At 47.1% G+C, this 14,172-nt stretch overlaps 1 protein-coding gene and 1 gene segment (V, D, J or C); both read right to left on the reverse strand.

Moving 5' to 3' along the window:
* LOC130680826 (immunoglobulin lambda variable 1-40-like) overlaps positions 1–14,172 on the reverse strand; it is a 209,277-nt gene that overhangs the window by 19,627 nt on the left and 175,478 nt on the right.
* The window catches only part of LOC130680825 (immunoglobulin lambda-1 light chain-like), a 270,410-nt gene that overhangs the window by 16,215 nt on the left and 240,023 nt on the right, over positions 1–14,172 (reverse strand). The window contains exon 2 of one of the 4 annotated variants that reach the window (XM_057492328.1): positions 13,829–14,116. The exons of the other annotated variants lie outside the window; for them this stretch is intronic. Within the exon in view, the coding sequence (XP_057348311.1) occupies positions 13,829–14,116 (288 nt within the window). The remainder of the gene's footprint in view (positions 1–13,828; positions 14,117–14,172) is intronic. 4 annotated transcript variants of the gene reach the window in all.

Raw genomic sequence — 14,172 nt, forward strand, 5'->3', positions numbered from 1 at the left:
CCACTTACCGTGATGAGCATCTTGTATATAACTGCTGAATCACAATGTTGTGTACCTGAAACCAATAGAGTATTGTTTGCTTGCTGGCTTTCATCTGGAGAGCCACCCGATTCTGGGTTCCTGCTGGGAATGAGGGCTGAGGATTCGGTGAAAGCAGCTGAATTTCCAGGTAAAGAATCACGGCCATTTTTCAGCAAGCGGCTTTGTTCCCTTTAGGGTCTGCGTGCTTAGCAGCAGGTTTTTCTCTACATCAGTCTATGTGGTGTAATTCTGAGCCTGCACGTGTGGGTGCATGTGTGTGTTTCCTCAGATTGACGTCCCTTCCAACAGTCCAGTTTCCAGTGTCAGCTTCTAAATGGAAAATCCCATCACTGTTGTTTTGTGCGATTATATGTATTTCAAAATTTATCAGACCACACACTTTCAAGCATGCCTTTCACTGTGTGCCAGGCATAGCTAAACACGTGTAGGTGCTTAGTAGGCCTAGGCATCAAGGAGGGGTCCCTGCAGACCAAATCCCACCTGCAAGTTGACCAACCCTCGGGGACTGTTGAATATCTGTGGGGCCCATGGAGGGCCTGGGTCACCTCATGGCACCGTTTCTCAGGCTGAAGTGCTATAGGTTTTCCACATACAAAGAGTTTCTGTAAACCAATAAAAACAACCAAACAGAAAACCAGGCAGAGAAATGAACATTCAAGAAGAAATTCAAAATAATTGGAAAGAACAGAGAAAAAGAAGTTTAAAGTCACTGTGACAAAAGGAATGTAAAATCTCCAAATAAGAAGCCAAGTTTTGTCCTAATAGTTCGCAAAACAGTAATATTGGCCACATCCTTTGATGGTAGGTGTGGGGTGCTTATTACAATAAAGAAATTCTACATGCCTCTAAACTCTGCTCCAATTCCAGTCCTTCTGGTAATAAATGTAATTAAAAGCATAGTGCAAGAAAGGGTGCTTATTAGAACATGGCTTGTGACAGCCAACACTCAGAAACAACCCGTGTCTAGCAAGAGGGATGTCTAAGAGGATTCTAACATGGCTTTCCAAAGAATACTGTCCTCACCTTACAGCAAATGGGTTTCATGTGCATTGTGAACGAGAAAGTTGTCTCTTGGTGTACTGTTCAGATTAATACAAGTTGGGGACCCACAGTGCTATCATGGGGATAAAGTTTTGCAAAGGAAAAAATCGTGTATCATGCTTCCATTTCTTGACTATTGTAAATACTGCTGTGATAAACATAGGGGTGCATCTGTCTTTTTCAAACTGGGCTGCTGCATTCTTAGGGTAGATTCCTAGAAGTGGAATTCCTGGGTCAAATGGTATTTCTATTTTGAGTGTTTTGAGGAACCTCCATACTGCTTTCCACAATGGTTGAACTAATTTACATCCCCACCCCCAGTGTAGGAGGGTTCCCCTTTCTCCACACCCTCGCCAACATTTGTTGTTGTTTGTCTTTTGGATGCTGGTGATCCTTACTGGTTTGAGGTGATATCTCATTGTGATTTTAATTTGCATTTCTCTGAGGACTAGCGATGTGGAGCATCTTTTCATGTGTCTGGTGGCCATCTGAATTTCTTCTTTGGAGAACTGTCTGTTCAGCTCCTCTGTCCATTTTTTAATTGGATTATTTGCTTTTTGTTTGTTGAGGTGCTTGAGCTCTTTATATATTTTGGATGTCAACCCTTTATTGGATCTGTCATTTATGAATATATTCTCCCATACCGTAGGATGCCTTTTTGTTCTATTGATGGTGTCCTTTGCTGTACAGAAGCTTTTCAGCTTGATATAGTTCCACTTGTTCACTTTTGCTTTTGTTTCCCTTGCCTGGGGAGATATGTTCATGAAGAAGTCGCTCATGTTTATGTCCAAGAGATTTTTGCCTATGTTTTTTTCTAAGAGTTTTATGGTTTCATGACTTAGATTCAGGTCTTTGATCCATTTAGAATTTACTTTGGTGTATCGGGTTAGACAATAATCCAGTTTCATTCTCTTACATGTAGCTGTCCAGTTTTGCCAGCACCATCTGTTGAAGAGGCTGTCATTTCCCCATTGTATATCCATGGCTCCTTTATCGTATATTAATTGACCATATATGTTTGGTCATTTAATGTCTGGAGTCTCTGTTCTGTTCCACTGGTCTGTGGCTCTGTTCTTGTGCCAGTACCAAATTGTCTTGATTACTGTGGCCTTGTAGTAGAGCTTGAAGTTGGGGAGCGAGATCCCCTCCACTTTATTCTTCCTTCTCAGGATTGCTTTGGCTATTCGGGGTCTTTGGTGATTCCATATGAATTTTAGAACTATTTGTTCCAGTTTGTTGAAGAATGCTGTTGGCATTTTGATAGGAATTGCATTGAATCTGTAGATTGCTTTAGGCAGGATGGACATTTTGACAATATTAATTCTTCCTAGCCAGGAGCATGGGATGAATTTCCATTTATTAGTGTCCTCTTTAATTTCCCTTAAGAGTGTCTTGTAGTTTTCAGGGTATAGGTCTTTTATTTCCTTGGTTAGGTTTATTCCTAGGTGTTTTTTCTTTTTGATGCAATTGTGAATAGAAATGTTTTCCTGATTTCTCTTTCTGCTAGTTCATTGTTAGTGTGTAGGAAAGCAACAGATATCTGTGTATTAATTTTGTATCCTGCAACTTTGTTGAATTCTGGTATTAGTTCAAGTAGTTTTGGAGTGGATTCTTTAGGGTTTTTTATGTACAATATCATGTCATCTGCAAATAGTGACAGTTTGACTTCTTCCTTACCAATCTGAATGCCTTTTATTTCTTTATTTTGTCTGATTGCCATGGCGAGGACCTCCAGTACTATGTTGAATAAAAGTGGGGAGAGTGGGCATCCCTGCCTTGTTCCTGATCTTAGGTGAAAAGCTTTCAGCTTCTCGCTGTTAAGTATGATGTTGGCGGTGGGTTTGTCATATATGGCCTTTATTATGTTGAAGTACTTGCCCTCTGTACCCATTTTGTTAGGAGTTTTTATCATGAGTGGATGTTGAATTTTGTCAAATGCTCTTTCAGCATCTATGGAGATGATCATGTGGTTTTTGTTCTTCTTTTTGTTGATGTGGTGGATGATGTTGATGGATTTTTTAATATTGTACCATCCTTTCATCCCTGAGGTGAATCCCACCTTATCATGGTGTATGATCCTCTTGATGTATTTTTTTTTTTTTGTAGATAATTATTTTTTATTGAAGGGTAGTTGACACATAGTATTACATTACATTAGTTTCAGGTGTACAACATAGTGATTCAACATTTATATACATGACAATTCTAGGTACCAGCTATCACCCTACCAAGCTGTTACAATATCTTGACTATATTCCTTATGCTATACATTATATCCCGGTTACTTATTTATTTTACCATTGGAAGTGTGTACTATTTTTTTTTTTTGTGAGGGCATCTCTCATATTTATTGATCAAATGGTTGTTAACAACAATAAAATTCTGTATAGGGGAGTCAATGCTCTCTTGATGTACTTTTGAATTCGATTTGCTAATATTTTGTTGAGTATTTTTGCATCTATGTTCATCAGGGATATTGGTCTGTAATTTTCTTTTTTGGTGGGGTCTTTCCCTGGTTTTGGTATTAGGGTGATGTTGGCTTCATAGAATGAGTTTGGGAGTATTCCCTCCTCTTCCATTTTTGGGAAAACTTTAAGGAGAATGGGTATTATGTCTTCTCTGTATGTCTGATAAAATTCTGCAGTAAATCCATCTGGCCTGGGGTTTTGCTCTTGGGTAGTTTTTTTATTACCACTTAAATTTCTTTGCTGGTAATTGGTCTGTTTAGATTTTCTGTTTCTTCCTTGGTTAGTCTTGGAAGGTTATATTTTTCTAGGAAGTTGTCCATTTCTTCTAGGTTATCCAGCTTGTTAGCATATAGATTCCCATAGTATTCTCTAATAATTGTTTGTATTTCTGTGGGGTCCATCATCATTTTTCCTTTCTCATTTTGATTCTGTTGATGTGTGTAGATTCTCTTTTTCTCTTAATAAGTCTGGCTAGAGACTTATCTATATTGTTTATTTTCTCAAAGAACCAGCTCTAGGTTTCATTGATTTTTTTTCTATTGTTTTATTCTTCTCAATTTTATTTATTTCTTCTCTGATCTTTATTATGTCCCTCCTTCTGCTGACTTTGGGCCTCATTTGTTCTTCTTTTTCTAATTTCAATAATTGTGACTTTAGAAGTATTCATTTGGGATTGTTCTTCCTTCTTTAAATATGCCTGGATTGCTATATACTTTCCTCTTAGAACTGCTTTCACTGCGTCCCACAGAAGTTGGGGCTTTGTGTTATTGTTGTCATTTGTTGCCATATATTGCTTGATCTCTATTTTAATTTGGTCGTTGATCCATTGATTATTTAGGAGCATGTTGTTAAGCCTCCATGTGTTTGTGGGCCTTTTTGCTTTCTTTGTACAGTTTATTTCTAGTTTTATACCTTTGTGGTCTGAGAAGTTGCTTGGTAGAATTTCAGTTTTTTTGAATTTACTGATGTTCTTTTCATGGCCTAGTATGTGGTCTATTCTGGAAAATGTTCCATGTGCACTTGAGAAGAATGTGTATCCTGCTGCTTTTTGGTGTAGAGTTCTGTAGATGTCTGTTAGGTCCATCTGTTCTAGTGTGTTGTTCAGTGCCTCTGTGTCCTTACTTATTTTCTGTCTGGTGAATCTGTCCTTTGGAGTGAGTGGTGTGTTGAAGTCTCCTAAAATGAATGCATTGCATTATATTTCCTCCTTTAATTCTGTTAGTATTTGTTTCACATATGCTGGTGCTCCTGTATTGGGTACATATATATTTATAATGGTTATATCCTCTTGTTGAACTGACCCCTTTATCATTTTGTAATGTCCTTCTTTATCTCTTGTTACTTTCTTTGTTTTGAAGTCTATTTTGTCTGATAGTAGTACTGCAACACCTGCTTTTTTCTCCCTATTGTTTACATGAAATATCTTTTTCCATCCCTTCACTTTTAGTCTGTGTATGTCTTTGGGTTTGAGGTGAGTCTCTTGTAAGCAGCGTATAGGTGGGTCTTGCTTTTTTATCCATTCTCTTACTCCGTGTCTTTTGATTGGTGCATTCAGTCCATTTATGTTTAGGGTGATTATTGAAAGGTATGTACATATTGCCATTGCAGGCTTTAGATTCATGGTTACCAAAGGTTCAAGGGCAGCTTCTTTACTATCTAACTAACTTAACTTGCTTATTAAGCTATTATAAACACAGTCTGCTGATTCTTAATTTCTCTCCCTTCTTATTCCTCCTGCTCCATTCTTTATATGTTAGGTGTTTTATTCTGTACTCTTTTGTGTTTCTTTGACTGCTTTTGTTAGTAGTTGATTTTATTTTCTGCCTTTAGTTAGTATTTGGTTGGTCTGCTTTCTTTGCTGTGATTTTATTTTCCCTGGTGACATTTATTTAGCCTTAGGAGTGCCCCCATCTAGAGCAGTCCCTCTAAAATACCCTGTAGAGGTGGTTTGTGGGAGGCAAATTCCCTCAACTTTTGCTTGTCTGGGAATTGTTTAATCCCTCCTTCAAATTTAAATGATAATTGTGCTGGATACAGTATTCTTGGTTCAAGGCCCATCTGTTTCATTGCATTAAATATATTATACCATTCTCTTCTGGCCTGTATGGTTTCTGTTGAGAAGTCTGATGATAGCCTGATTGGTTTTCCTTTGTAGGTAACCTTTTTTCTCTCTGACTGCCTTTGATACTCTGTCCTTGTCCTTGATGTTTGCCATTTTAACTATTATGTGTCTTGGTGTTGTCCTCCTTGGGTTCCTTGTGTTGGGAGTTCTGTAGGCTTCCATGGTCTGAGAGACTATTTCCTCCACCAGTTTGGGGAAGTTTTCAGCAATTATTTCTTCAAGCACACTTTCTATCCCTTTTTCTCTCTCTTCTTCTTCTGGTACCCCTATAATGCATATATTGTTCCATTTGGATTGGTCACACAGTTCTCTTAAAATTCTTTCATTCCTGGAGATCCTTTTATCTCTCTCTGCCTCAGTTTCTCTGTGTTCCTGTTCTCTGATTTCTATTCCACTAACGGCACTTGTACCTCATCCAGTCTGCTCTTAAGTCCTTCCAGAGATTGTTTTATTTCTGTATTCTCCCTCCTAACTTGATCCTTTAGCTCTTGCATATTTCTCTGCAGGTCCATCAGCATAGTTATGACCTTTATTTTGAATTCTTTTTCAGGAAGATTGGTTAAATCTATCTCCCCAGGCTCCCTCTCAGGGGTTGTCCGGGTGATTCTGGACTGGATCAAATTCTTCTGCCTTTTCATAGCTATAGAGGTAGTCGTGGGCAGTTGGCACGTGTGTTAGCTGGGAGAACAACGTCCCTTCCTGTGCCTTGCCCTCCTTGCTGCCTGTGCTGGTTACCCGCACATGGGGAGCAGCCTCTTGATTAATTCCCTAAGCTGCCATGGGTGGGACAGCCATTGGGGCAGCCCAGAGCCCTGCGAGAAGGGGCAGGTGCACTGGGTGTGCTCTCCTGTGAGAATGGTGACCCCTAGTGGCTTGTGCTGGGCAGCTGTGCACCGACAGGGCCTCTGAGTCTGGCCCAGGTGGCTGTGGAGGAGGCTCTGGGTGGTTGCTGTGGGTGCGGCCTTTCTCAGGCTACTCCCCTGCTATGGCAGGACCGCGCCAGAGTGGGAATGGACAGGAGGCTGTTTATCTCCGTGAGGGGCTTCAGAGCTGTTCTGCTGCCCAGGGGGTTAGGGCACCCAGAGTTCCCTGGGATTCCCAGCTGCTGGGCTCTGTGTGCCGGGATGCTGCCGTCCAGCTGTGAGGTCCCTGTCCCTTTAAGACTTTCAAAAAGCACTCGCTTTTCTTTGTCCCAGAGGTGCTAGCTGCGGGGACCTGCTCGCAGGTCTTACTGTCCTGTTTCCCTAGTTTCCAGCACACCATGCACTGTGTCTGCGCTCTGGTGCGGATGGCTGGGGTTGGGTGTTTAGCAGTCCTGGGCTCCATCTCCCTCCCTGCTCCGACTCCTCTCCTCCCACTGGGAGCTGGGGTTGGAGGGTGTGCTCAGGTCCCGCCAGGCTGTTGCTTGTATCTTACCCCCTTCGGGAGGCGCTGGATTCTTGTAGATGTAGATGTAGCCTGACCGTTGTACTGTATCTTCTGGTCTCTGTTTTAGGATTAGTTGTATTTGTTGTCTTTTCAAAAATAGATATGGTTTTGGAAGGAGATTTCTGCTGCCTTACTCACGTCACCATCTTGGCTCCTCCTCTGGCTTTCTCCTTCTTTTCTGATGTGGGGTCACCCAGTGGGTGGCTGCTCACCCCTCTGTTCCCCTGCATGCTGTGTCCACCTGCAGATATGTGGGGAGTTCACCTGCCGTATTTGCCACTGGCTCTGGGGCCACATGAAGGGTGTTGGGTGGGTGACCCATCCCAGCTTTCCTTGAAGTCACACGAACTCGGTGGCCTGGTAGGAACCTGGGGGTGCAGTTGCATAGGAGGAAAGGGGCTTGTGGGGTGAGTCTGCTCCCAGGGTCGTGCTAGTGGCCGGTCTCAGCTGTCTGACGGTGATGCCGTCACCCAGAAGCCTCAGGGGCACGCACCTGGCCACACTCCCTGTGGTCTCCCCTTCACACACCCCCAGTGGAGCCAGTGCCCCAGCTGGACCTGCCCTGGCGGTTCTGGGATGGCAGACACAGCACAGCAACAGCCATGAGGGAGCTTCAGAAAATCTGGTTTGTTACTGACAGGTTCTGGAGGGGACAGGGCAGGCCCAGGGCTGCGCAGGGAGGTCACAGGGGCAGAGACAGATCCCGGCCCTGGGGCTCGGCCTTTACTGGGATCAAGGGCGGGGCGCCAACGGGTTTCTTAGCTTCACAGACTTTTGGCGAATTCAAAGCAAGAGCAGGGACGAGGGCGTGGGAAGGGAGGAGCGGGTCGGCCTGAGGTCTGGGCCCGGGTCCCCAGGGTTCCTGCAAGGGCGCTTCTCGCGCGGATCAGCCTGACCCCTCACATAGCGGCTGTGCTGGAAGCTCTGCAGTTCAGCTGGAAACATGCCATTCAGAACGGATGTCTTAGAACGGTGCCTTGGCAAAGTGTTGGCGGAATTTTAGTGTGGGGCACTTAGGTTACAATAATAAAAACAAGGTTATTGTCGTGCCCGTACACTACACGCTCTTTACCTGAGCTCATCTAATGCATTTTATATTTTCCTCTGAAGAGGGTCCTATTTTAGATGCTTGGCTTCATACTACTGTTTTAAGATTGACAAGTCCCTTGTCAATGTAGTATTTGGAAATATTCTGGCTCATTTAGTGGGTTGTCTTTTCTATGTTTTCTTCTGTTGCTCTCACTTTTGGTGTCATATTTTCCAATCTTTGCCAAATCCTTGGTCTTGAATATTTATTATTACGATTCCCTCTGAGATTTTTAAATTGTGCTACTAAACTGAGAGGTTAGATTCATTCTGAGGAATATTTATATGTGATGTCATGGCAAGATCCACCTTCACTCTTTTGCATGTTGCCATCTGGTTGTCCCAGCTCCGTTTGGAGAAATACCCATTCTTCTCCAGGAATGACTTGGCATCCTTCCCCAAAATCACTTGGCCATGGATGTGTGGAGTTACTGCTACACATCAGTTCTGTTCCAATGCTGTGTATGTGTCACCTTGAGCCAGTGACACAGTGACTGCTGTCTCGTATGAAGTTTGAAATCAGGAATCATGAGTCTGTGTCACCTGCTTTTTCCTCCTTTCCATAAATGTCTTGTCAATTCTAGATTCCTTGCATTTCCAGAAGAATTTTACAGTCAGCTTGCTGATTTGTATAAAGAATTACGTGGGGATCTTCACAGGGATTGTGTCGAGTCTGTAGACCAGTTTAGGGATGAGTGTCATGTAAGTACGAAAGTTCCTCTTAATTACTTCTGACAAATTTGGTACTTTACAGATAATACACTTTACACTTCTCTAGTGAAATTTACTTGTAAATGTTATATTTGTTTTGATGTTATTGAGAATGGAATTGTTTTTGTAAGTCAATTCTCTGCTTGATGTTGCAAACGTATAGGAATATTTTGACTTTTGTATATTAATCTTGTATCCTGCACCCTTGCTCAAGTTGCTGATTTCTTCTAAGAGTTGTTCGGGGGATTCCTTCAGATTTTCTATATGAAGGTTATGTATCTGCCAAAGGAGATAGTCTTCCTTTTCCCTTTTTAGCCTCTTATTTGTTTTCTTTTATTTCTTTTTTCTTGCCTAATTGTCCTAGCTAGAACCTCCAGTACACTGTGGAATAAAAGTGCTGAGACCGAACATCCTTGTCTTATTCCTGATCTTAGGCATGTAAGAGTGAGAGCCAGGCCTGGGTGGTGGGTTAGGGTCCCACGTCCCCATCTGTCTGTGTCCCTGAGTCACTGCCTGGTACTCTCAGTGCCATCGCCTGGAGCACAGTGATGGACAGATCTATGCTTGGCATCAGGCCCTGCGAATGGTCAGGGTGGCTGAGTGCTCACAGGTCACTGGGTCCTGCACCTACTGGTCCAGGCTGTTCAGTGAAGAACCTTTGAAGGCTCAGAGGAGGCCCAGAGCAGAGGCCGTGATGTAGTAGGTGCAGGTCAGCTTGTAGCAGGCATGAGTATTCTAAATCTGGCTGCATTCCTTTTCTCTTAAAGGCCAGAGAGAGAACAGTTTAGTTGTGCGGGTCATCGGGTCCCTGTCACAGCTCCTTTGCTGTTGTATCATGAAAACCGCTGTAGATGATCCATCAGTGAGAGTGGCTGTGTTGCAGTGACACTTACTTTTAGCAAAAGAACAGAAAGTGAGCACCACTTGTCCTGTGACCCAGAGTTGCCGGGCCCTGCTGCCTGTCAGTGGTCACGGAGGTCCTGGGTCCCAGGAGGCGAGACCCTGGGCCAGCAGCCCGGGGGCAGACACAGACCCTCGCAGGGAGCGGGGCAGGGCCCTGTTCCTGTGATTCTCGGTTCTGTGGGTAATGAGCCCCAGTTCCCAGGGGATGCCACAGAGGCACTGCAAGTATCCCCTGGACCTTCACCCATAACTCTCCTGGTCCCCTCGGGCTTCTTCTGACACCACTGGTGTCCTGGGTGTGGCCGATGGGTCTCAGCTGGAGGCCTTGCAGCCGTGGCCCTGGGAGGAGGGGCAGCACGCTGACCGTGTGCCAGGGGACCCCTGTCCGCACTGCGGGGACACCTGGGAGTCTGGGGATGAAGGGCAGGGAGTTCCGAGGATCTGGATGCCGTGCATGGGACCAAGTCAGGGTCTCAGGGTGAGGGCGGATCGGCACGTGGGGATGAGGGTGTGGCTGTGTGGGGAGCACCTGACCCAGAGGCAGGTGCTGACTCTGCCTGCTGGCACCTTGAGGACCCCTCTCAGTTCTGTCCTCTGCATCTGGAGCTGAGCCCAGACACCGTGACACAGGCTTCAGTATCAATGGATCAGGGGGGAGGGAGCGAGAAAGAACACCTCCACCTGGGGGATGGAGGGGACGTGAGACTGGGCAGCAGGGGGCACGGGCCTACCCTGGGGGGTCACCGAGGCCTCCGCTCCTGCAGGGGCTCTGAGCTGTTGGTCTCCTGGGTCGTCCTGGACTTGGGGCAGAGCGTTGGGATCTCGGCCTCAGGCAGTCCTGACCCGAAGCTCTCTGAGAAGGGGCAGAAATGCTGGGGAGGCAGTTTTCTGCAACCAACAGCCCCTCCCAGTGAGGGGACCCCTGTGAGCTCAGGGGCTCCCCTGCAGGGGTCAGCTGTGAAGGGGGCACCTAGGCTGATCCCACAGTGGGCCTCGACCTGCTGCCCCCTCAGGGCCCGTGCCGCCGGGGGAGGCTGGGTGGCAGGGAGTAAGTGTGCTGGGCAGGACATGGCCTATGGAGAAGTGGCAGTGGCCCTGTCATGGTCCCCACATGACGGGGCTCCAGGGGCCATGATGGAGATGGACGTGAAGCAGATTTCCTGGCCCCTTTTTTTTTTTAATGAAGGCACCATTGATACAGACTCTTATGAAGGTTTCCCAAGAAAAACAGTGTGGTTACTACTCCTGGATCTTTTGAACATTGCATACCATCAGGAGCCTCAGTACCTGTTGTGTGGAGACATTTTACATATTCAGTTTGATTGCTTATTTCCCCTGTGTATTTATCAAATAACTGTATCACATCTTTGATTCATCACTGGTGTTGCTCATTGTGTTCTGAGAATGTAAAGATTTCTCATTTGTTTCTATTTAATCATGTGGCTGAGGCCGGGTATCAGCAATTGAGAGCACAGGTTCCTGATTTAAACTTGTTTGGTGATTAGTATTAGCAGCTGTGAGATCTTTTGAAAGCCCTTTCCCACTTGATTTCAGAAGAGCGGGCCTGAAAGCCCTCTGTGCTGTCTCCCTCCTGCTCAAGCATGAGTTTCAATACAGCTTTGTCCAAGCTAGAGTTTGAGTCTGATGCTACTTATTCCAGCAGGCAGAACTCAAGGACCTTAGGTCAGCAACAGATGTGCGTCTGTCCTTCCCTTCAGGCCTCTTTCCCTACCACGGTGCCATCGGGACAGCAGCAGGCAGCCTGCCCACACAGCCCAGAGTCCATATGACCAGGCTCTGCAGAGCCGCCCGGGGTCTCAGATCTGGGGAGCGGGGTCACATGTTCACAGCGTGGTCTAAATCTTCCTGGGGCTGGAGGGGACACGGAAGGGAAGGGGTTTGTGTCTCTCTGCCCCACCTGCCTGTGTCACTGTGAGCATTATCACCATCCCACAGTTAACAGTAATAGTCAGCCTCGTCCTCAGCCTGGGCCCCGCGGATGGTCAGGGTGGCCGTGTTCCCCGACTTAGAGCCAGAGTCAGGGTCCCCTGTCCAGAGACAGGGTCAGGGATCCCTGAGGGCCGTTTGCTGTCTTCATAGATGAGCAGCCTGGGGGCCTGGGTGGGCTTCTGCTGGTACCAGTAAGCATTTTTACTTCCAATGTTGGTGCCCCCACAGGTAATCCTGTGGGCATAGACACTGAGAGGACCTGGGTCAGCTCGTAGGAGGCCACCAAATCTTCAAGAAAGGAAATAAAGATGCGCTTCTAACTTAGGGTCTCATCCCCTAGGGACATCCACCTGCCAGAACAGACTGGGATGCAGAGATTTTGTTGCCTCCAGAGAACTACCTCCCATCAGTCTCAGTCCCTGGGACCCACAGGCCCGGCTGGTGGATGGAGTCTTGGATCTAATGGTCCTGTGTGGGTCCCACATGGACGACATGCCACTGTGTTCACTGATGCCCCATAGAATGGCTAAGCAGACCAGAAGACACTGAGGGAGGGCGTGCCCTTGACAGAGAAGGAAGGCTGGAGAGGGAGTGTGGGTCCCACAGTAGCTTCAGAAGGAGGGAGAAGAGCCGAGGCTCTTGCCCTTCTGTGTCACGTGCTCCTCCAGCCCCAGATAGATGTGGACAGAGTCATGAGCAGGTGGCTGAAGTCCCCAGATCTGAGACCACCCCCCTGCACACACCTGTCAGCTCCCCCCTTCCAGCCATCCAAGCAGGTTGCACAGAGGGTGAAATCAGGTTGAATTTATGCCTGGAAGCACGAGGTGGTGCTGTTGCTACCTGGCTTGGTTATGAGTTGGGAAACGTGGACCTGTTTTGAAGGGCAGACAGAGGGAGACATGCACCCAGTGGTAACTGACCCTGGATTTCCATCTCAGGGTAACTGAGCCTCTCCTGAGCCCAACTGTGCTGGATTAATCCCCCATTTCCCCACCTCATGGCAGCTGGGATTCCAAACAGCAGACATGTGCAGTGGATGCTGTAGTGTCCACCTAGGTCCCCTCCTCCAGGCTGACCCGCCCACATCCCCTGCCCGGAACCCCTGGCAGCTCACAGCTGAGCCCTGGCTGGGAATCGCTGTGTAGAGGATGCCTCCCCCAGGCTGTGCCCTTGAAGACTGGGGCTCTGTCCACTCAGACACCTGCCTGAGCCCAGAATGCAGGTCCCTGCCTCATGCGGGGTGACCTTGCAGGGCCTCCCAGCAGAGTCCTCAATGGTCACCTCGCTGCAGATTGGCACAGTGTTGCCTTCACACTCATTTCCAGAGAGCTCTCCCCAAAGCCCATGCTAGCGATTCTCCATCACTAAGGTGCCTCCATGGAGCCCCAAAAGCAAAAAGCTTCACAGGGAAGAGCGTGGAGAGAGTGCGCAGTGTACAGAGACCACACTGGAGTCGGGATGTTATGAGCTGATGTTCCCTTGTCTGGGAGGAAGCTTCCTGAGGCCAAGAACAGAGCCACCCAGAGATGGTAGAGGGACCTGCAGAGCTCACACACCCTCAGTCAGGAGGGGTGCTTGTAACCCATCCCTGAGTGGGAAACTCCTAAATCGGGGCCATCAGGTTGCCTGGTCAGAGAAGTGTTGCCTCAACGGTGTGGGAACATCAGCCAAGGACTAACACTGGCCCAAGTCCAGCCAAGAAAGTGTAAAAGCAAGTTGTGAAAGGATCAGACTCTTCCCAAGGACTTTGCTGAATCTAGAAGGAATCTAAAAATGGAGAGGAATACAGATGCACCAGACAAGGAAACATTCACAAGGTGTGGCGTCCCAGCCAGGCCTCCTGCGCGGGAGCAGGGAACCAGGAGCCACCCCCAGGAACAAATCCATCCATCCCAGCTGGTCTGGAACCTCACCAGTGATTGACTCTGCAGGCCAGGATGCAAAATTAAGTATTAGGACAATGTTCCTTTGTACCAGAGGGCATAGGGACGATTGAACATCTTCAGTGGGTGTGACACAGAAGGGGAAGGGGTTTGTGTCTCACTTCCCCATCTGCCTGTGTCACTGTGAGCATTACCACTGTCCCACACTTGACAGTAATAGTCAGCCTCGTCCTCAGCCCGGGCCCCGCTGATGGTCAGGGTGGCCGTGTTCCCCGAGTTAGAGCCAGAGAACCGGTCAGGGATCCCTGAGGGCCGTTTGCTGTCTTCATAGATGAGCAGCCTGGGGGCCTGGGTGGGCTTCTGCTGGTACCAGTAAGCATTTTTACTTCCAATGTTGTCACCCCCGCAGGTGATCCTGGCCGTCCCTCTTGGGGACACGGACACTGAGGGGGCCTGGGTCAGCTCGTAGGAGGTCACGGAGCCTGAATGAAAGAAAAGAGAATGGGCTTCCCGCTTTGGATGTCATCCTAGGAGACCC

The sequence above is a fragment of the Manis pentadactyla genome, chromosome 14, assembly GCF_030020395.1.
Source record: "Manis pentadactyla isolate mManPen7 chromosome 14, mManPen7.hap1, whole genome shotgun sequence".
In the NCBI taxonomy this organism is placed as follows: domain Eukaryota; kingdom Metazoa; phylum Chordata; class Mammalia; order Pholidota; family Manidae; genus Manis; species Manis pentadactyla.